The following is a 23,771-nucleotide window of genomic DNA, read 5'->3' as shown; positions in this document are numbered from 1 at the left end:
TCACGTGATGGGGTGATGGCACTGCACCCCCTGTGTGCGGACACTAGTTATTTTGGTGGCACCTGCAGCCTAGGAAGGAATACAGGTGGGGGTCATTGCCGGTTGCATGGAAAGGAAGTATAAATTAGCCATGGAATGTACTTTACACAGACCAATCACAGTTTGCTTTAAATGTACAAGTTGATGTCTTAGAGTCCTCCTTAACCCCTTTCTGCCACATGTACACGTGTGGACTCACTGAAATAGGTCTTCTTCCATGAGGCCACATATATGTGTACATGTCTTTGTACTGGGAGCACATTGCACAGCACGCTCTCAACACAGGGACCGAACTTGTATGAAGAGCCCTGGGTCCCGTACGAACGATGTGAACTGGAAAGCCTGGTATCCAATCACCTGATAGCCTCTGATTGGCTATTGCAGTGATCAATGACTGTAAAGCATTCCTTTTTTATGCTTTCTTTTCTGAATGGAGAGAAATATACAGTAGATCTTTCTCTCCTGGACAGGCGTAAAATATAAACAAAAGTGTGTGTAAAAAATAAATAGCTAGGCCATTGATGGCCCCTGCGTGGGCGTATCTTTTGCCCTGTTGGTGTTAGAGCACTGATTTCTCTAATTTCTAGTTCATCTATGTGCAATTGATAGCCCCTGCGTGGGCGTGATTTGTTGCTCCTGTGTTAATTGTTATAAATTAATAAAAACCATTGAAATACAAAAATAGCTAGATCAAGGTTTGAGCTAGATCAAAAAAAAAAACAAAATTCAGGTGGGGGTAAAAAAAAAAAGCAAAATGGCGCACCATTGTTTCTGGACCCTACAACGGTTACAAACAACAAATAACATACAGACATGTGGTATCGCTGCTATAGTCAGGAGTAGGAAAACTATTTTGTGGGGTTCTTGGGTTGTAGGTTATGGTAGTAGCAACAAAAATACAAATACATTTAACCACTTGCCCTCCTGAGGATTTACTCCCTTCCTGACCAGGCCATTTTGCGTTCTGGCGCTGCATTATTCTAACTGACAATTGCGCGGTCATGCAATGCCGTACCCAGATAAAATTTATGTCCATTTTTTCCCACGAATTGAGCTTTCTTACAGTGGTATTTGATCGCCTGTGCTTTTTTCATTTTTTGTACTATAAGCAAAAAAAGACCAACAATTTTGAAAAATAAACAATATTTTGGACTTTTTGCTATTAAACATGTCCATTAAAAAATTTTTTTTTATCAAATTTAGGCTAAAATGTATTCTGCTACATGTCTTTGCTTAAAAAAAAAATTCTAACACGTGTAAATTAATTGGTTTATGTGAAAGTTATAGCATTTACAAATGGCGGTATAGATACTGGGATTTTATTTCTTTTTCCATACTTGTAATGGCGGCAATCAGCGTCTTTTAGCAGGACTGCAGCCGGCAATCTGACACTGGGGGGAACTAACTTGGTGTTACTGACATCCCCAGTGACACCAATACAGTAATCCGTGCTAAGAAAACGGCACTGACATTGTACTGACGACACTGGGCAGGAAGGGGTTAATGTGAGGGGCGATCAAAGGGTTAACTGTGGGTAGGGAGTGTTTTATTAGGGGGTGGGGGGTGCTTCACTGTAAGCACAATGATCGGGGATGGCTGTGCTTTGCACCCGATCTGACTGGGAGGAAGACTGTGAAAAAAATTCTGGTTCACGTGTGCCCCCTATCTGAGCATGCAAAAAGCACGTGTGTGTGTATATATACGTGATTTTGTGCACCTGTGCCACTGTGTAGCAGTATATCTGCTATACGGCAGCGGGTAAGTGGTTAAAGAAGATCATTTTTTTACTATTTGGGCCAGTTTTCCTTTTGATAAAAAAAAAAAATCAGGAGGTACCCATTACCATTTACCACCAAATGAAAGCCCAATTTGTCTTGAATGTATAATTCACCTGGATACCCTTAGTTATAAGTACAGTTTTACTAACACGTCAAAGTTGCAAAATTGTGTTTAGGCATTAGGATTTGTTTTACCCTCTGTCATGAAGGGGTGAAGCACAACATGATTGCATACTGAACAATTTTGGAAGCATTAAGTATAACATTTTTATTAGATTGTAACTCTGGTTTTAGCATAATTGAGAAGCAATACCATTGAAGTGGGTATTATTATAACCTTCCATCCTTAGGGAATAAATGCATGATTCTATTCTATATTTTTTAATCCAAGATTGAAGGACAAGGGCACGGTGCCATTTTGGACTGCAAACTGTCCAACAATGGGCAGCACATGGCGGGTACAGATTCCCATGGACATCTACTGATTTTTGGCTTTGGCAGCAGTAAAGTATATGATAAGGTAGGTCTGATTTAATCTAATATCAATCTGCTGTAGGAAGAATTCAAAATTTTAGCGTGATATTTAAGTGTTTTTTTTTTTTATATATCATACTTCTCTGTTTTGTGCAATGATTTTTCACAGCCTTGATCCTCCTCTAGGGGGCCCCTGTCTGTGCCCCTGGCTTCTCCCCACTTGAACAGTGCCTCCAAAAGCAAGCCGCTTGCTATGGGGGCACTGCTGTGTGATCGCTCCCAAGCCTTGCTCTGTGTCCATAAGACACATACAGCAGCAGCAACCGTGTCTGACCTGAGACTGGATAGAGACAGTCACTTCTCAGGAGTGAATAACTAAAACAAGAACACAAGCCTGAAACAACCAACATTCAGACATGAAAAGGAGTCGGCATCCCTGGAGCCAAACTTCTTTACAAACCGATCCAGAATAGAAAAAATCCTGTGCCACTAGTGGTCACCTTAACCCACTTCAGAAAGTCTTTCGTGGAGTAGCAAAAGAACTGCAGCCCCTCCTTCATAGAGATCGAAGATTTTGATAAATATTACCTTAGCTCCCTCTGCTAGCTTACTGACATCCTCCAAACCTAAAATAACTTAAGTTACTGAACACATCAGAACAGAACATCACATCCCCATTCAGGAAGAAAAGATGTGGAACCTGCACACAATGTATATGCCACTGGCAGGGTACAATTACCAGGTTTACAGAACCAATACAGAATACAAGCAAATCTCAGATTTGGTATACCCAATCTAATGTGCAAAATGTCCATCCTACAGATCCCTGTGGGTGAAACTGGATAAACGCTACGTCAACACAATCAATCTACACAGATTCACTATCAATCACAAGTTGAGCTCCCAGTAGCGACTCATTTCTTCAGGAGACACCAAAGGCTAAATTACCTTTTTTGTGACCTAAAACTTCCCTTCAGCATTGTAACACAAAGAGCGAATGTTGTGGGAATGCAAATTCATAGGTATATTCAGGATATTTTATGTGCCTCTAAGATTTTCTGTGAACAATTATCCTAGGCGCATCTTTACACACACTTTACAAAGAGTCACATCATCTCTACTTACCCCTTAGCTGTGAAGTGTGACTGGTACTCCATCTCAGACACTAATCCCTATCTGTATGTCCTAAATTATTTGCAATCAATGCAACTCATGTGTCTAGTTGGTAAGTTGTACTTTTTGTTAAATATATAAAATGCATATTTCACACTTTTCATATTGCTTAAAGCAGTTGTAAAGACTCAAAGTTTTTACCTTCAAGCATTCCATGCATGCATGCATGGCTGAGACAGCAAGCTGGAGACATAGGCTCCCGCTGCTGTTGTCAATCAAAGCCAGATTGCCAATGTGTAGAGAGAGAGGGGTGGGGCCAAGCCATGGCTCCGTGTGTGAATGGAATAATGGAGTAGCGGGTGCCCTCATAGCAAGCTGCCGACCTTTAGTATCGCTTTAAAAGAGAAGTAAAAAAAAAATGACTTGCCTAAGTGGATGCAGCACTGGTCCGATGCTGCATCGTCCCTTGCTGCCTCTAAGATCTGAGCAATCACATGATCCGATAATAAAGTCTGGATCCCTCCAGAGTCAGGACTGGCTGAATGATGTCAGCTGACAATGGACTTCAGCTTGCTGTTGGCTGAATATGGGTCACAAGAGTGGAGAACTAAGTGCACTCCTGTGACCTACAGGAGAAGTAGAACCAAATGAGCTTTTACTATACTTTTCCTTTTAAAGAAGCTAGAGTGCTTTGATGGCTTGCACTCCAATATTTTTATAAATATGAAAAGCTCTGCGCCAATGATAAAATAAATAATTATGCAGCTGCAGTCACTAAACTCACTGTGGAGTGTGCAAAGAAACACTGTATGCCATGCTCAAAATCTCAACTGTTATTCAGTGTCCGTAAACACAGAGAAAAAACTAAATCTCAAGTGTTAAACTATTTAAAACAAGAAAAAGTGTTAAAATAATACTATATAAAATGTATCAACAAAATCACTTTCAAAATATGATGCAACTCGGTTCACAAACAATGTGTCCATAATACGTATTAATATTGACAATGTATATATTACATATAATTTTTATTGTGCTACCCCAAAATGCATCACATACCGACCCAGGTCAGAGCTCACCTCTGTCCTAGTTTTACCTATGCTCCAGCTCCTGCACTTTTGTCAAAATTTGATCAGCTCTGCTTCATCTCCGGTCAGTGGAGCCAGAGCCTTGCCAGCCCTTTTGCTATTCAAATTGAACTACATTTTTAATCGTGAAATATATTTATCTTTTTCAGATTCCAGATCAAATGTTCTTCCACACAGACTACAGACCTCTTTGTCGTGATGCAAATCATTTTGTCCTTGATGAACAAACCCAACAAGCTCCTCACCTCATGCCACCACCTTTTCTGGTAGATGTTGATGGAAACCCACATCCAACCAAGTACCAGCGCCTGGTACCTGGGAGGGAAAACTGTGCGGATGAGCACCTGATTCCTCAGCTGGGATACATGGAGACTAGTAAGACTTTTAGCTTTAAAAAAAAAAAAAAAAAAAACATTGAAAACTTGGTTTAGACTGTTCAGATTCAGGTGGGTTATACATCACACTGTGTCCACGTGTTGCAGTTGAGCTGCAGTGTATTCTTAGGATGTTTCCTTTGAGTACTGTTCATCCCTATGAAAGATGCATATTGCAAAAAGATTTATCAAGCGGGTTCTTGAGTGCACTGGTACTAATACAGAGTAATGTCAGAGCTTACTGAGCTTCAAAGAGGGCAAATTGTTGGTACCGCTTAGCTCAGGGGTGGGCAAACTTTTTGACTTGAGGGCCTCAATGGGTTCATATATTGGACCCGGGGGCCGGACCAAGAGTAGATGAATGATGTGTATGTGTCATCCATAGTAAGTATAGTAATATTCCCCCATAGTAAGCATAGTAATTCATCCCCCATATAGTAATTCATCCCCCATATAGTAATTCATCCCCCATATAGTATTTCATCCCCCATAGTACTATTCCCCCCCAAGTAGTAAGCCAAGTCCCCCCTGTGTCAATTTACTTACCTTTGCTCCGCGCGTTCCTCTCGCCGTGTTCCCGCGCCGTTCCGGTCTTCAGGGCGGACTGTGAGAGGAGCCTAGCTCCCCTCACGTTCGTCACGCTGCCCCGCCTACACACATCCTGACAGCCATCCTGACAGTATCACGCTCCGCGGGCCGGATTAAAAGGTCCGCCGGGCCGTAGTTTGCCCATTGCTGGCTTAGCTGGTGCCTCTGAGACTGAAGTTGACAACTTATTTGCCGTCTTGCGAGGTACAGTATCAGAGGTTATGACAACATATACAGTTTCTGGGAAAACGTTTGATAAGCAGAAGCACGAGTGACATGGTCAACTGACCAGAGATATAAAAGGACATTTTGTAGGATTGTGACCTGGAATAAGAAAACAACTGCTGCAAAAGTGACTGCAGAGCTCAATCTTCGTATTGTGAAGACTAAGATTGAGCTCTGCAGTAATTTTTGCAGCAGTTGTTTTCTTATTCCAGGTCACAATCCTGCGCAATGTCCTTTTGTCTCCGGTCAGTTGACCATGTCACTCGTGCTTCTGCTTATCAGATGAGGTTTTCCCGGAAAATAGTTAGAATGTCTGTCATGTTCAAATGATTTGTGTCTTTCATAAAGTGTTCTCTTCTGTTCTGTCCGACTCATCACCTGGAAAGGATGCATGGGCGAATCTCCTTCATGGAGATGGATGGAACTAAACCCCCTGAAAGAAGTTTCAACCCTTCCCCACTCTGCTAGAATGCTTGCATTATTGCTTTCTGTATCCCCTATGAAGGGTGAGGTTCACCTTTCTGTTCTGATACCACTCTGATGGCAAGAGAAATACCCCAAATTATGACAAAGGAAGCAACAAAAAGTTGACTATATCCACAATTTTAAAATTTGGCTCGAGTTGCGCTTTCATTTTATTTAACAATTTTATCTTTTTTTTTTTTTTCTTTGTCTTAAAACGGTTGAAGACTATATACTCAAAAGCTACCTCCCATAACGAGCACTATCCTTTTTTTTTTTTTTTTTTAATTGCCCTCCTGAGGATTTTCCCCCCTTCCTGACCAGGCCATTTTTTATTAATTACGGCGCTGCGTTACTTTGACAATTGTGCGGTCATGCAAAACTGCACCCAAATGCACCACGAATTGAGCTTTCTTTCAGTGGTATTTGATCGCCTGTGCGTGGGTTTTTTTTTTTTTTGCGCTATAAACAAAAAAGACCAACAATTTTGAGGAAAAAAAAACATTTTTGACTTTTTGCTATTAAACATGTCCAGTAAAAAAAATTAAAAAAATCAAATTTCGTGATAAATTTAGGCAAAAATGTATTCTGCCACATGTCTTTGCTAAAAAAAAAAAAAAAAAATACGTGTAAATTAATTGGTTTATGTGAAAGTTATAGCGTTTACAAATGGCGGTATATATACTTGAATTTTTTTTAATTTTTACTAGTAATGGCGGTGATCAGCAACTTGTAGCGGGACTGCAGCGGGCATTCTGACACTGGGGGGAACTGACTTGGCGTCACTGACATCTCCAGTGATACCAATACAGTGATCAGTTATAATAAAAAGCACTGACACTGTACTAATGGCACTGGGCATTAGGGGTTAACATGAGGGGTGATCAAAGGGTTAACTGTGTGCTGTTTCACAGTAAGCTCTGTGTGTGCACTTCACTGTAATCACACAGTCAACCAAAGTAGTGTGCACGAGCAGACAGTGAGGAGAACTGTATTGTTTACATACTGCTCTCCCCATCGGAGATCCTCGGCAATCACCGGGCGCTGGCGAGTAATCATCGGCTGGGACCCGGTGATTGGCAGCCGCAAATGGCGGTGCTGGTAAGGGTGCACGTCCCCTACCCGTAAATGCAAAATCACATGTGTGTGTGTATATATACGGGATTTTGCGCAACCCTGCCGCTCTGTAGCAGCATATCTACTATAGTGCGGTCTGGAAACGGTTAAATCCCACAGATTTTCTTGTTTGCCTACTGGTGGAAGTACAGCTCCCACTGAATGTAATAAGCAATCTGTTGACATTTTCATAAGTTCCTCTCAGCTTTCTTAAAGTACAAGGCTATGAGCATGTAATAGCTTTGAGGAAGTCCTGATATTAGATGGAAGACACTAGGAGCATTCATTTTGATTCATGTATGGCCAGCTTTAGTTTGATTGAAAACTGGTTGGAATTAAAATCATTGTGTGAACTGCCACAGTTTTTGAATTAAAACTGATCCACGACTTTAAATTAAATCACGTGCATCCAGCTGAGACATCTTAGATTTGTGGCATGAATATATACTAAGTGATGCTTCTGTGTTTGACAGGTGATGGTGAAGTTGTGGAACAAGTAATCAGCCAGCAGACAAACTATGATCACCAAAACCAAGAACCTAGCATCCTGGATGGGATGATCAGACGGCTACAACTGCAGCAGGATCAGAGACGCGGCCTAGAACAAGAGCCTAGTTCCAGCAGACAGGCTCCCCTGGGAGATTCTGGAAGAAGAGGTCAGTTTGATCTTTCAACATGCATTGTTTTAACCTTTTTATACCAAATTAATATGAATTTTAGTCAGAAAATTTAAGTTCTGCTAGATCACTTCAGGCTGGCCTCTTTTGCAGGTGTAGCTATGTAAAACGTTTAAAAATAAGTGCCTATACTGTTTAAAATCTGGCAGTACACTGTCTCATCCTGCTCTGCACATGCTCAGTTGCTGTCTATTTTTGGCACTGTGCCTAATTTGTAGAGGCCGATCTGTTGACAGCCTAAAGATTTAATGCTGCTCTGGGCTTCAGTAAAATGGCAGCCTCCAGCAAGAATAAATAGGCGATTTACAGCACACACTAATTTTGGTAGCGTAATTGTTAATATGGAATGTATGTTCCTTGCTAAAGAACATATATATATATATATATATATATATATATATATATATATATATATATATATATATATATATATATAATTTTTTTTTTTTTTTTTTTTTTTTTGAGTACTGTTCCTCTTTTAAGAAGGGGAACGTCTGTGTACAGTTTTCTGGTGCTGAAGCCAGAGGTGTAGGCAGGGTATACACATATAAATATTTAGCTGGTTGAGCAGAAACCAGCTGAATTTCGATCTGTTTGTAGTAGCCCTGTCTGTTCAACAGAAGCCAGTCGTGAGACAGGCTTCTCTCAGATGGTTCTGCTGGAAAACCAGCGTTTGATCGGCAGCTTTAGCCAGAGGCTGCAGTGCTGCTTAGTGTATTCTGATGTGGGAGTCCCCGCTGTCACAATCTCCACCTGCAGAGGGGGAGATCCTTGCATCCACATCGCTTGCATGGATGCAGGTGTTTTTTTTTTTTTTTTTGTTTTGTTTTGTTCGTTCAACCCACTGGTTGAATGAAAAAAAAAAAAAAGTAACTCTACAGGGATATCCAGCTTAAACAGAACAGTCAGAGAGCTAGCAGACAGCAACCTCTTTGTTTCTCTGTCAGGTAATTCATAAGCTGCAAGTTCTTTTAATTTTGCTGTTTCTGCTATTTACTATACATAAGTTTGTGACATGTAACAAGCAATTCTTAGCTTGTAAAATGATTGTCCTTGTATTCAGACATTATATCTCCTCCGAATATTGGTCTAAGACGCAGTGGACAGGTGGAGGGCGTCCGTCAGATGCATCACAATTCACCCCGTAGTCAAATCGCCACCGAGAGAGATCTGTTAGCTTGGAAAAGGAGAGTATTAGTTCCAGAAATACCAAGTAGCATATTCAGGTAAGTTTATGGAACAAGAGTTACATTAACAATCTTCCACACAACCTAGAGAGCACCTGTGAGAGATGAGAACTAAAGAGATTTAGATTTTAAGTTTTTTTAACTTTCATGAAAAATCATCAGGGATTATTTCAATAAATGTCCTTGTTTAGGCATTTGCTATTATAGAGTGACAGCACCATGAGACTGTCTCACAGTTCTCCTGCATTGTCACCCTCAAACTCTTTTCCAGTGGACGCTACAGCTGGCGCTGCCTAGGCCTCATATTGCCCAAGCAAGTCCCACTTTTGTTAAATGTATTCTGCTACATGTCTTTGCTAAAAAAATTAATTTGTTTACATGAAAGTTATAGCGTTTACAAATGGCGGCATAGATACTGGGATTTTTTTAATTCATTTTGTACTAGTAATGGTAGCGATCAGCAGCTTATAGCGAGACTGCGGCAGACATTCTGACACTGGGGAGGAACTGACTTGGCGTCACTGACATCTCCAGTGATACCAATACAGTGATCAGTTATAATAAAAAGCACTGACACTGTACTAATGGCACTGGGCATTAGGGGGTTAACCTGGGGAGATCAAAGGGTCAGCTGTGTGCTGTGTACCTGTTTACATACTGAGCTGTGTTTGTGCTTCACTGTAAGCACACTGCTTTGCATGGCCATGTGCAGGAACTGACAAGGGAGAGAAAACAGTTTTGTTTACAAACAATTCTACCCACCCACCCCCCCTTGGAGATGCTCGGCAATCACTGTCCAGGACCCAGTGGTTGACCGTCAAGGCCACGAATGGCGGTGTGGCTTGCGTGCATCCCCCTACCAGGAGATGCAGTACTTCCACTACAGGACGAACAACAAGCAGTTAAACTGAACCCAAGGCACAAAAATGTTCATTTAAATACATTCCTGTATAGGCATAAAGTATTTAATTACACTGTGTGCACCAAATTTCTTTTCAAACACAGATATTACCTTTGTAAAAGTCACACTGACATCTCCACCATGCTGCACATAGCCCGTACAGAACTGTAAGAAGGACCCACCAGTCTCCACCCACTACAGGTCGCCTACTTAAAACTACAGGAGGGGACAGAAACACCAGTCACCCTGCAAATGGAAAGAGCATGAGTGACTGGTCTTTAGAGCCTCTTACTTACCACTGCCTAAAAACAGCGTTTTGGGCTTTTTTTTTTTTTATTCTAGATGCAACCCATAGTTTTCATTGTACTGGTACACACAGGTGCATAAACATGCTCTGTGTGTATACAGGAGTAGAAAAAAAAATGTACAGAAATCTGATTTGCCGGTCAGTATATTACACACGTTTGCTCACAAAGTCTTAATTTCAAGAGTTTAAAATTCCATTCTGAGAGCTAGAATTTATTTTACTTGTGTACACGCTAAATAAACGTAAGAAAATGTTGCCAGCATGATGTTCAAACATACTCCAGTGTGAGACGTGGCATCTGTGCAGGAGCTTTCCATTTTAAAGTACAGCACAGATCTTGAAGAAATGCACAAAGAACACCAAGATCCATACCTCTTATATTTAGATGACATTTGCTTATCTCGGAGTTCACCTTTAACAAAAACATTCAGTAGTTTCACATGTGCATGCACTTCCAACCTTACATGACGTCCTCTGACAGAGCTTGCTGTGGGCACGAATCAGACTTTCAAGATGGATTTTCCTGGATAATTGCTGTTGTCTTCCCCTCTGACAAGCCAGTGCTTGAGCGCTTTCTTCTCTGCCTAATAATCACACATGTACATGTTTGTACAAGGATTGTTCAGCAGTCAAGCCACACATGATTAGCTGTCACCTAGGGGTTTATTTACTAAAGCTGGAGAGTGCAAAATCAGACTCCCTTCTGGATAGAAACCAATCAGCTTCTAACCTCAGCTTGTTCAATGAAGCTTTGGCAATGAAACCTGGAAGCTGATTGGTTTCTATGCAGAAGTGAGTCTGATTTTGCACTCCCCAGCTTTAGTAAATAAACCCCCTAGTGTCTGTAGTCACCTTCACACAGGATGGCACAGTTGTACATCACTAACGTTCTTAATAGTATTTCAATCATTGACCAGTCATTATTCTAATGGCTCAACCTCATGACTGTAACATATCTCCTTCACTTCACTTCGATTCCTGCCCAAAATGTAAACTTACAGTACATCCAGCACTGTTAATCTTGTTCTCTGAAAGCCTCCAAGTTACCTATCCATAATATGCAGTACATTTATGTTCCATCCCATTGTTTCTCCTCTCATGGGGTTCACTTTTTTTTTTTTCACTTCCAAGCTTTGTATGCCACTTGCTCTTTCCTTTGATCAAATCTCTTCATGCCTTCTCTAGTTTGGCTACAGCATTCATGGTCATTAGGGTGAATAAGGGAGAAGATGCTCTTCTGTATAAATTAAGCTTAAAGTGTTACTAAACCCACAACAGTGCAATCAGTATGTATATGCAGTAAAGCATGCTTGTTATACTCACTGTGGAACCTAAGGGGTTAATCCTCTGCATTGTTTAAAAAGGCTGTTTGATCCCAACTTCTCTGATCCTCCCCTTCCAGTGTTCCCCTCTTATCTCCTGATAAGGCATATCCTGTGGAGTCACTCTGCACATGCTCAATTTTGTGTGCATTGCAGAGAGGTTTTTTTCTATTTTGGGATTGCAAGTGATCAGCACAGGGCCAATCAGCACTGTCCAGACAGAGGTCAGGGGTCCTGCATCTTCCTTGAGAAAACTCTTCCTACAGGCTTTAAACAGTGCTCTGCTGGATACTGATAGAAGTCATAGGACTTCTCTAACTGCTGATGAGAAAAGATATTTAGCAGTTTATTTTTACTAAAATAATTGCATTTCCATGTTCTGTGTACTGTGGGAGACCAGATATAGTGAATGCAGGGTCCGGGGAGACCAGATATAGTGAATGCAGGGTCCGGGGAGACCAGATATAGTGACTGCAGGGTCCTGGGATTAGTAACACTTTCATCTACTGTTTAGCAGCTAGCTACAAACATTCCTTGAGCTGCAAACCAGGTAAAATGAAGAACCGAGGACAATGTACAGTTGTGTTAAAAATAATGTGTTAAAGTGAGTAAAGCTCAAAATCCTTATAATCCCTTTTATTTCCATACACGCAAATGCATTGGGACCACCACACAGTCTATTCCAAATCTAAACATGAAGAAAATTTTTTCAAATTTATTACTTTACAGAAAGTGAACAAAAAGGAATATTAGGCTGTTCAAAAAAATAGAAGTCTCTGCATTTTTCTTTACAAACGCGAACATTTACTGTATAAACTGAAAAGTGCTTAAAGATTTATCTTTCCTGTGAATCGCAGAACTAATATTGAGTTGTATAAGCACTGTTTCTGAGAACAGCTTCACATCTGTGTTGTATGGAGTCGATCAACTTCTGGCCCCTGTGAACAGGAATTCTAGCCCAGGATGATTGCACTGCGTTTCTTGGTTTTACCTCAGAAACATCAACTTTAATTCACCCCATAAGTTTTCTATTGGATTAAGATCCGGGGATTGGGCCGGCCACTCCATAACGTCAATCTTGTTGGTCTGGAACCAAGATGTTGCACGTTTACTGGTGTGTTTGGGGTCGTTGTCTTGTTGGAACACCCATTTCAAGGGCATTTCCTCTTCAGCATAAGGCAGCATGACCTCTTCAAGTATTCTGATGTATTCAAACTGATCCATGATCCCTGTTATGTGATAAATAGGCCCAACACGGTAGTATGAGAAACATCCCCATATCATGATGCTTGCACCACCATGCTTCACTGTCTTCACAGTGTACTGTGGCTTGAATTCAGTGTTTGGGGGTCGTCTGACAAACTGTCTCCGCCCACTAGACCCAAAAAGAACAATCTTACTTTCATCAGTCCACAAAATGTTGCGCCATTTCTCTTTAGGCCAGTCAATGTGCTCTTTGGCAAATTGTAACCTCTTCAGCGCGTCGTTTTTTCAACAATGGAATTTTGCAGAAGCTTCTTGCTGATCGCTTGGCTTCACATAGGCGTCTTCTAATTGTTGCAGACCTTTTTTGATCACCCTGGAGCTGATCATTGGCTGAGTCTTTGCCATTTTGGCTTTTCTTCTATCCATTTGAATGGTAGTTTTTTGCTTTCTTCCACGTCTTTCTGGTTTTGGTTGCCAATTTAAAGCATTTGAGATCATTTTAGCTGAGCAGCCTATCCGTTTCTGTACTTCTTTGTTTTCCCTTCTCCAATCAACTTTTTAATCAAAGTACTCTGTTCTTCTGAACAATGTCTGGAATGACCCATTTCTCTCAGATTTTCACATGCACTATACTCGGCATGTACAACATTTGCTGCCTTCCTCCTTAAATAAGGGCCACCTGTTTATTCACAGACTGAATGACCTCACTTATTGAACTCCACACTGCTATTATTTTCAACACTCCCCTTTCTATTAATGATTCAATTACACGTTCAGCAGCATGCATGTCATGACTGTTGGGTCTGTTGGATTTCTATTACTCTACAACACCTAGTAGTAAATTATTTGCCATGTAGAAGTATAATTTATACAAAACACAGTGATTGATCTGGTTAGTGACGTTTGACTGCTATTATTGTTGAACACAACTGTAAATAAACTGTGCTCCAGCTTTCCCTTTAGTTTTGCTCAATATAAAACCGCCTCTTCTGTACAGAATTTCTTACTCTGATTTCACTGCACACTGTGAGCGTAGAAGCTGCAGTAAGTCAGCTAGAGCTCGCCTCACTTCCTGGCTGGAGGACATCCACCATAGTCTAAGCTTTGTCTCCCCAGCCTGATTGTCCCTGACAGTTCAATCTTGGAGACTTGGCATCACATATGGGTATTACCTAGGGTGCTCTACATGCAATTGCATCCTGCCTAGGAATGCCCACTCCCTCAGACTGACAACCCACTGCTTGTATCACAGCTGAGGTATTATGAGAGGAATACTGGGGCAGAGTGCCGTCATGTTTTCACAAAGCTATGTACAGTCTCATACTGGCCCCTCCCACCAGCCTTAATCTGCTGGTATTGCATAGAAAAGAAAAATGAAGCACACAGAACCAATTCCCCCATCCACACATTCAATGTGGATGCAACAATCCTCCCTACTGTGTCTTTGTATTCTGACAGCGGGTCTCCCCCCGGTATCAGAATTCAATGATCAGCACAGCAATCGGTTGGCTACATGCTTTGATTGAGCGAAAATCAACAAGCCAGTTCAGGAGAAGTCAATCAATAGATCAGCTTCTCATTAGCAGGAACCAAAATAACAGGGTTTCTTCTTTCGATCCATGCATGGCCAGTTTAAAATGAAGTATGTAATAAAATTGGAAAGGTTTTATTAAAATAAAATTAATTAGCATGTCGATGGAGAGGGTAAGGTGGAACAGGGAATGCAACACATGAGCAGATTAAACTTCAGCTTTAATGTAATCTGTCCAGAAGCTTGTTCAAGCCACCTGTGATGGAAGCTGCCATTCCAGCAACTTTCAGCTTCAGAGAGGGTGCTGCCCCAGATTTTAGTATATAGTCAATAACCGCATTAGGGGCTTCTGTGACTGATATATTGTTGCTCGGCAGGTTTCCTATCCTATATTACTCTTGGTCCTCAGAGTTCACTCCTTGAGGCTTTTTGTTTTCTATAACCCCTTGCAGAGTGGAAGAAGATTACAGAGTTGCTAGAGGTGAGCAGGAAAAACTTGTCTTTGTGAAGCACAAAAGGAAGTTCCGAGACTCTTCTCAGGAGGTGAGGAATACATTTTATGTGCATGTTTGAAAAAAAAAAAAAAACACCCGAAAAGCGATGCTTGCAGTCTTCTTTTCTGTTATTTCATTAGACTGTAAATTATCCACTTCAACTCAAGGCCATTTCTGGTACTTTTTGTTTACATGTTAAAATTAAGTATTTTTTGCTAGAAAATTTCTTGGAGCCCGCCCCCAAACCATAGAGAGAGAGAGCGAGAGAGAGAGAAAATGTGTTTTGGGAGGGAAAAAATACACATTTTTGAATTTCAGTGCAAAAAAAAACAATACATTGCCCAATTTTTTTTTTAAAGTTTAAAAGATGTTACTCTGAATAAATAGATACCAAACAAAGTAAAATTTTACTATTCATTGGTGAAATTTTAAAAGCCGTCCCAGGTTACCAATTTAGATTTACAGAGGAGGTCTGGTGCTAGAATTACTGCCCAGGATCTGACGTTTGTGGTGATACCTCAAGTGTGGGACGATCGCTGTGTATGTGCGGGACCGACGCGTGCATTTGCCTTTGTGCGTGAGGACAGGGCACTTTAATTGGTGTTTTGTTTTTATTTTTTAATTTAATTTTTACACTGTTGCTTTAATTTTTTTTTTTAATCACTTTTATTGCTGTCACAAGGAATGTAAATATCCCCTGTGACAGCAATAGGCACAGTGACAGGTATTCTTTATGGAGGGGTCTGGGGTTTATAATACTCTAAATCCCTCTTCTGCACTTAAAAGCATTTAAAACGCCAAGATCAATGTTTTTGAATCTTTTTTTTTGTTTGTTTGTTTTTTTTTTTAATGGTGCAATTTTGTACTTCCAAGTAAACTGGAAGTGATGTCAGGTCATTCCTTCCGGTTTACGAAGAGACAATCAAAGCTGGTCCCAGATTTGTTCACCTGTCTGGCCAGCCAGTGGATGTGCCGGCTGGTTACTCGGGTCTCACGGTGGGTGGGGGGATCCTGAAAGAAAGGTGGGAGGGAGGGGGCATCCTTCCTGCTTGTACATGCAGTTGAGCAGCTACTTAGCCGCTTGGATTGTTTGTGCAAGAAAGCTGACCGGCTTTAAAAAAAAAAACAGTACTGGGGTGACGCCTGTGTAACCACCGTAGGTCCAGCGACATACGGCCACTGAAGCAGTCTCATTGAACACTGAGATGGCAGCGCATAGTCATGTAGTAAAGTGCAAAGCAAAACTGAATTGGAAAGTAATACACAATGAACTTTCTAGGTAATAAACCATAATTAGCAATAATCCTGTGGTGTGTGTGCTCTTAGGTAGCTCTTGTAATTTTAAAACCGCCCACTGGTTCGCTTTAAATACCAGTGCATTTTTAAAAAAATGTTCCCACACATTAAAATCTGCATTTTACACTAGACATTACTTTAAATCCCTGAACAATTACTGTATATATTTTCTGAAAACAGAGGCCCTATAGCAGGGGTCTCCAAACTTTTTAAACAAAGAGCAAGTTTACTGTCCTTCAGGATTTAGGGGGCCGGACTGTGGCCAGTGTGAGTAGAAAATGTCTCGGCATCAGTGGGAATAAACACTGCCCCATCATTTGTTTTAGCAGGAGGAATAGTGCCCATGGTTGGTATCAATGGGAGGAATAGTGCCTCATCGTCGGTGTCAGTGGGAGGAGTAGTGCCTTGTCATTGGTCTTAGCAGGAGGAATAGTGCCCCATTGATGGTGTCAGTGGGAGGAAAGGTGCCTCATGATTGGTGTCAGTTGGAGGAATAGTGTCCCAAGGACAGGATAGAGTCAAGCAAATTGCCGGATCTGGCCCCTGGGCCGTAGTTTGGAGACCACTGCCCTATAGGATGAAATTGTTGTAATTGCAGTGTATTTTTATGTTGCATCATATTTGTTTATCAAATGCAAAATTTCAGGACAAAAAATACACTAAGGGTTTTTAATGCAATAATAATGATACCCATTTTTGTTACAATATTAAAGATGGGTTTCCATTGAGTAAATGGATACCACACATGTCGAGCCTTAAAATTGTATGCTTCCATGAAATTCTGAGAAACTATGGTACCCAAATTTGTCCACCGGTGACATTTCACATGTGGCGCAATTAATGTTTACATACACATAAACATTTCAAGTTTGTATGGGCGTACTTTTATCATTTTTATTTTATGATTTTAACACTTTTTAAAAAAAATTTTTTCTCATTTAACTTTACTGCTATCACATGGGGGCTAACAAAAGCCCCTTAAGCAATAGCATAACAGGTGACAGGTACGCTTTATAAAGACTTTAGAGCTGCTTGGATCACTTTTACTTGAAAGCTGATTGGGGCTGAAAAAGTCCACACCACATTCGTGTATGCAGCAGCCATGAGCTTGTTTAACCCCATGAATACCTGGATGTTTATAAACGTACCTTGGTATTATTCAGAGTGACTACTGTGTCCGTAATCTGCGAAAGAAGATAGCAAGTCGCAGAAGACCACCGCGATGTGATGTAGAAGAGTTCATAGAATTCTCTTGTGAGGAGAAAGAAACAACCTTGTCTTCCGTGGATGAGGAAGAGGTAAGTGAACTGAATTTTGTTACATTATTGTTGTGCTTAAAGTTGACTTCCTATGGTGGACTTTACAAGAGTAGCAGTTGTAACGTTCATAACAGCTTTACCTTTTATCATTAGAAAGTCCTTCATGAGCTCCAGTGAAGTGAAGTTTGTTTAGGTTGTGATGAACCCATAAGCCTGCTGCAGGCAGGAAAAAATATTTCCTCAGTCACCTATCTCCCAGTAGTCAGGCTGCAGCTCTGAAACGTAGTTTCATTGAGAGAGGCTGCAGCCATTAAGAACTGCACAAGCAGCAATGTTCACTGAATTGTTTAATCTCTGAGCTGGCATCTCACGCCAGGAAGTAGGTGCTGACACTGGAAGGGGAGAACTGTGGTCTCTGAGAGAGGTAATAAATACCTGTAAATGTGAGGCATACACTTCAGCAAGACTGCAATTAACCAGTTGCCACCTGGCCTATAGCCAGATGGCGGCCGGGCGAACAGCTTGTCCCTCCAGGTGGACTCCATATAGCGTCCTTTCAGGCACGCGCAGTCCTCCTGCCCGCAGGGCCACTCTGCGGCGCGATCTGTCACCGGCCGTGTGCCTCGGACATGGCCGATGACAGATCTGTGTACCGGCCCCGTTGCCGGTACCATGTGACCTGCTGTGACCAATCACAGCAGGTCACATGACAGTTGCATACAATGGTGTCTAGCTGTGTATACAAGTGTGTCTAGCTGTGAATGGTCACAGCGATCACATGCACAAGCTGGGCCAATCACAGCCCATCTGTGTTATGTGATTAGCCATAGCCAAATCACAGCGAAGTACAAAAAAAAAACCCTGAATGAATTGATGTAATCAGGTAAATGCTTGTTTATAGCAAAGTAATTCTCTGCTATAAGCAAATTGTGTAAAAAAAAAAAAAAAAATACTGATCACTTCCCCAAAGTAGTACAATGTTACTATGGTAACATTCTACTACTTTGGCCATAGTGAAATATGAAAAAAGATTCTTTAAAAAAAATGTAATAAAACTAATAAAAGTAAAAAATTATCTTTTTTTTTTTTCGTACTGTCACCAGTCAGTGTCACTGATCACCGCCACACCAGTTATATGTTGATGCTGTACTGCACTGGTGACAGTATGTAAAAAAAAAAAAAAGGTAAATCCTTTTTAAAATTTTTTTCATTTTCCGAAAAATTATGACAAAAAAATTAGAACTTCAAAAAACTCGCCATGCCTCTTATGAAATACGTCGGACTGTCTACTTTGCAAAAAGGGGTCATTTGGGGGATATTGGTACTGTTCTGACATTCTTGGACCTCAAGAAATTAGATTGGCCGTCAGATCTATACCATAGTTTGTGAACTCTATAATTTTCCTACAGACTAAATAAATACTAATTTGGGTTATTTTCACCAAAGACATGTAGCAGAATACATCTTGGCCTAAATTTATGAAGAGCAATTATTTGCAAACTTTTATAACAAACAAAGAAAAACGTGTTTTTTTTTTTTTGTTTTTTTTTTTTTTTTTTCAAATTTTCAGTCTTTTTTGTTAATTTAGCAAAAAATAAAAACCCCAGCGGTGATTAAATACCACCAAAAGAAAGCTCTAGTTGTGTGAAGAGAATGATAAAATTTTAGTTTGGGTACAGTGTTGTATGATTGCAATTGTCATTCAAAGTGTGAGAGCGCTGAAACCTGAAAAATGGCCTGGGCAGGAAGGGGGTAAAAGTGCCCAGTATGGAAACGGTTAAAGTAAAACACATGATGATTTTTCTGGATAAATTACTCCAGAGTGCCTGTAGGTAAAGAGGTGAGTGAGGGCTTGTTTTAAAGCTCATTAAGACTATGTAATTATTGGTAAATCCATTGCCAGCACACAGGTTCACTTTAACATGAAAAATGTATCTGATGCTTGGTCCATGTTACGGTAGACCTGGGGTGTTTAAACAATTTAGAAATTTAATACGTTAGAAACAAATATGAAGAAGTTTCTACACATGCCTTTTCTGTATCCTGAATGCCCCAGTTCGGTGATGGGGCTCTGGTACCATCTCCTGCCATGTATGCCTCTATTGTTTAGGCTCAATAAAAGTGCAGGAAGGATATGGAATGATCTTACTCAGTGCTGGAAGGCATTAACACATTCAGCTTCTAAATAAACCCTTGCTTCTAGGTATAGCCATATTTATGATGGTATGTTCTCTGTGTTTTAGTGCAGGACACTGATTTTTGCTTTAATGCACCTCTCCCTCAATGCATTTCTATCAGCTGCTTGGTTGAATCCATACACTTTTTGTGGCTAATTGATTTTTATCTCTGTTCTAGAGGAGGGATGCTTGCTGCATTACTTTGTATACAGGTAGCCACCGGAAAGAGCATCAGAAGATATCTTTAAAAAAAAAAAGACACATGTAAAAATGTCATGTCACTTCAAAGAGTAATTTAATTTTCCAGTTACTGTGTATGGGCAGCATGTTCTCCCAGGTCTAACAGGCTTGGCTGAGAGCAGTGAGAGCCATTGACTCCTGCTGCTTTGAGTCAAAACCAATGAGCAGAGAACAGGGTTGGGGCCGAGATGGGCTGAGTGTCTGAAGAGATGCAAGCATTTGGGCCCACACAAGTGACCACCATAGGAAGCGACTTCCTATGGTGGTCACTTGTCAGGGGGATGAAACCAGGAGCACCGGCGGGGGATCCAAGAAGAGGATGTTTGGGGTTGCTCTGTCAAAACCAATACACAGAGCAAGAAAGTATGACGTTTGTTATTTTAATTTGGAAAAAAAAAAAAACCTGCTTTAATATTACTTTGTTTTTTCTGCCGTAGACAGAAAACCAAGCAGAAAATTCATCGGATGCTCCCAGTGATGATGAGGAAGAATGGGGAAATACAAGGTACATTATTCCCTACTGAGCTATGTGAGCTTAAAGGAACACCTACCTGTCAGTGACCTAATGTAAAGATGCATTGTTGTTGACAAAAAACTAATCCTCCTTCCATACTATTACTTATCCCATGCTCCAGAAGCTTGATAAAGTAGCATTATCTATCGAACACTGATCAACCATGACTTTGACCACCCACCTAATTTTGAATAGGCCCCACTTTTGTTGTTAAAACAGCCCTGACCTGTTAAGGCTTTGACTCCACTAGACCTCTGAAGGTATGCTGTGGTATCTGGCACCAAGTGATCAGTAGCAGATCCTTTAAGTTCTGTAAATTGTGAGGTGGGGCCCCAATGGATCAGACTTGTTTTTCTAGCACATCCCACAGATGCTTAAAGGTTTAGGATCTGAAAAATGTGAAGGCCAAGTCAACACCTCAGACTTCTATTTTTGCAGTGTGGCAGGCTCATTCTGCTAAAAAAGGCCATTGCCATTAGGAAATAGTTTCCATGAAGGGGTGTGCTTGCTCAGCAACAGTGTTTAGGTAGGTGGTACGTGTCAAGTAACATCCACTTGAATGGCAGGACCCAAGGTTTCCCAGCAGAACATTGCTCAAAATTGCATCTGGGTACCATCTATTTCCCAGGTCAACAATTCACACCACCCACATCATTTTATTAAAAAAATGTGATTCATCAGACCAGGCACCACTTGCCCATTTTAGACAGTTTTGGCTGTGGACACGGGTCAGCATAGACACCATGACTAGTCTTTGGATACACATCCCCATACACAACAAACTGCAATGCCCATTTTGTTTCTGCTTTCAACACATCAACTTCAGGGACAACATGTTTACTTATATTGCCTAATATATCCCACTGACTTTCAGATACCGTGTAACAAACGTAATCAATGTTATTCACTTGAGGCAAATATTGTCTTGTTTTTAATATGTTATGTGAGGGCTTATGGCATCCTGATTTATGCAAATAAATATTATACTTCTTGTGGAAAAAGCCTACTATATAAAAAGGTTATGTATCCACACCATATATTGCATAGGCAGATACGGCAATAGTACATTTTTTAAATTAAAAGAAGTTTTCATTATTTCACTGAAGTCATCTTAACCCTTTCACTGCTGCTGACAAGCTTACAGCAGAACAGAACTGCTTGTAGCTGGTCAGCTCGGTGAGCTTTTGGTCAGCTGCATTCCCGTCTGCTGTAAGTTCATGGCTTCTTCAGTGACAGAAGGGTCCCCTAGTCTCTTCTCCCTAAGGAATAGCTAAGCTGTTTATCTCAGATATTCATTCAAAATTCTGTTTGCAGTGTACCCTATGTGTGACTGATCCTCCCGATTGCTCCCGCAATCTAATTCCCCCCCGTTGTCTGTGTGTTTGTCTCCTCCATCCCATTGCTGTCCCCCTGCCTAAACTGACAGACGGTGTGTTTCGGAGGGGACTGTATTGTGGACACTCATCATCAGAGAGCAGAACTGTTCAAGATAGATACATTTACAGATCCTTTGACTTTCTTCAATGAACACGAGTACATGTGAACACTCCTGTGTTCATTCTTAACTGAAGGGATAGTATATATGATTACCCATGCATGATGTACATGTGACAATGGAGAATCACCTGCGCTACCCTGAATACACTATTAATCTAGGAATGGGTTGCCGCTGACACCTGGCTATACACCTGGATAGAATGGGATCAAAATTAAAACAAAATTGTTGCTGCGCTCCCACACTTATATAAATAATTAAATAAAAAATGAGGTTTCAATTACACTCCTAGTGAATACTGTGTGTAATTATACCAAACTCAATTCTTCACATACAATTTTATGCAGTGATGTTTAATAAACATATGAAATAAATCAAAAATGTGCAAAACGCATAAAAACAGAATACATAAACCCACTTGTGTCCCTAAACAGGGTGAAATCACAAACCTGTATTAAACCACACGTGATAAAACACTTGGCATAAATAAATGCCCAAAGGTGCAGTGGAAACAGACTGACAAATGGCACTATTGTGCCTATAAAACAAACAATAGGACGGTCAGGATAAACGGACTCTTGACTAAGACAATCTACAAGGATTATAACAAATCCTACAACATAAATGTGCGACCACCACTCAACAAGTGCCCACATATACCAAAGTATAAATTGCCGTGCTCTCGTTCCGAAACTTGGGACTATACTGCTATATAAATAGCAGGAAGAAAAATAAAAATATTAAATAAAAATAATTTAATAAAATATTGAGTGAATCCACAAATGAAAATCCAGTGACACTCTATGATAAACACATAACTTAAATTTATAACAGTCCACAAAAACACGTGCCACCAATAAGCAATAAACCGTCCATGTGTGTAATCTTCAATATGGCTGGATATATAGAAACCTCCAGAGATCAATATAAATCTGGCAGGTGAACGAAAAGTGTAATCCTTCCCCAGTAAGATTGCCCCCTCACCTTAATGAAGCGACCACGCACTTTTGAAATTACATGCATTCAACTTTGTCTGCTGTAATGTTCTGCTTTGTGATGATTTTTAGCAACCCACACCAACACAGTTCGCACACACAGCACATTTGTTGTAACGCTATCACAACGCATTCATGTAAAGCCAACATTCAGATTTTTAGCATGAGTCGCCTGTTTACATTTTTGCATACCTAATCCCAAAACCTGAAGATTTGCCATCTTATAGAAAACATTTAGAAATGGTAACTGTGCCAAAGCAGTACCCTGAAAGATTTACTTTGAGTCTTGAGTTCCACCTGAAGAATCACAATGCACCATTTGTACTTATGCACTCCTTTTCTGTAGATTTATCGATGGTACTACTGTGTCGCTGTAATTGTTGCTGGAGAGGAAGCTGTACCTGAGGACCAGCAGTGCAAAAATCTCTGTGCTTCTGCTTCCTCCATTCTCTGGTTCTTGATCGTTACCCCTCCAATCATGGGAGAAGGTAGAGCTAATTTGACATAAAGAAGCAAAGCCCCCCATTTCCTTACAAAAATGGCTGCTTTAACACAATGTGGAGCAAAACATGGGTAAACAGTAGTGTGGAAAACATGAGTCTTTGTGAACAGCTTCCAATGTACAAGGCCCTCTTTAAGCTGTTGTTTATCTATCTTGTATTGTAGTGACTCTTCCAGCTATTATTCTGATTGGACAGCAAATGCTGGAAATAACCTGCATCCTCCAAGCAGAGTTTCTGCAAGGCAAAGAGCTAGAAAGTGTATCAGCAGTTCTGAAGATGAGAGCTCTGCAGAGGAAAAATCCCCAGAGAAGGCTTCACCTCCCAAAAAGAAATCACCCGAACCCACAAATCAGAACGGGGTATGCTATGTGCTGAACATCTTTTTCTCGGCTAGTGTTACCCCATTCTAA

The 23,771-nt window shown here is 40.7% G+C and overlaps 1 protein-coding gene across 2 annotated transcripts in view; it reads left to right on the top strand.

Moving 5' to 3' along the window:
* The window catches only part of BRWD1 (bromodomain and WD repeat domain containing 1), a 166,246-nt gene that overhangs the window by 91,668 nt on the left and 50,807 nt on the right, over window positions 1-23,771 (top strand). For both annotated transcript variants that reach the window (XM_089677883.1, XM_089677882.1), the window contains exons 16-23: window positions 2,209-2,337; window positions 4,642-4,867; window positions 7,731-7,913; window positions 8,998-9,160; window positions 14,841-14,931; window positions 17,342-17,476; window positions 20,292-20,359; window positions 23,525-23,720. In XM_089677883.1, coding sequence (XP_089534009.1) covers window positions 2,209-2,337; window positions 4,642-4,867; window positions 7,731-7,913; window positions 8,998-9,160; window positions 14,841-14,931; window positions 17,342-17,476; window positions 20,292-20,359; window positions 23,525-23,720 — 1,191 coding nt within the window. The remainder of the gene's footprint in view (window positions 1-2,208; window positions 2,338-4,641; window positions 4,868-7,730; window positions 7,914-8,997; window positions 9,161-14,840; window positions 14,932-17,341; window positions 17,477-20,291; window positions 20,360-23,524; window positions 23,721-23,771) is intronic.

This window comes from Staurois parvus, unplaced genomic scaffold (assembly GCF_062004578.1).
Source record: "Staurois parvus isolate SC_StPar_1 unplaced genomic scaffold, SC_StPar_1.0 ptg000195l, whole genome shotgun sequence".
In the NCBI taxonomy this organism is placed as follows: Eukaryota; Metazoa; Chordata; class Amphibia; order Anura; family Ranidae; genus Staurois; species Staurois parvus.
Note: the sequence above shows the minus strand (reverse complement) of the source record. Positions and strands in the feature narration are given on the sequence as shown.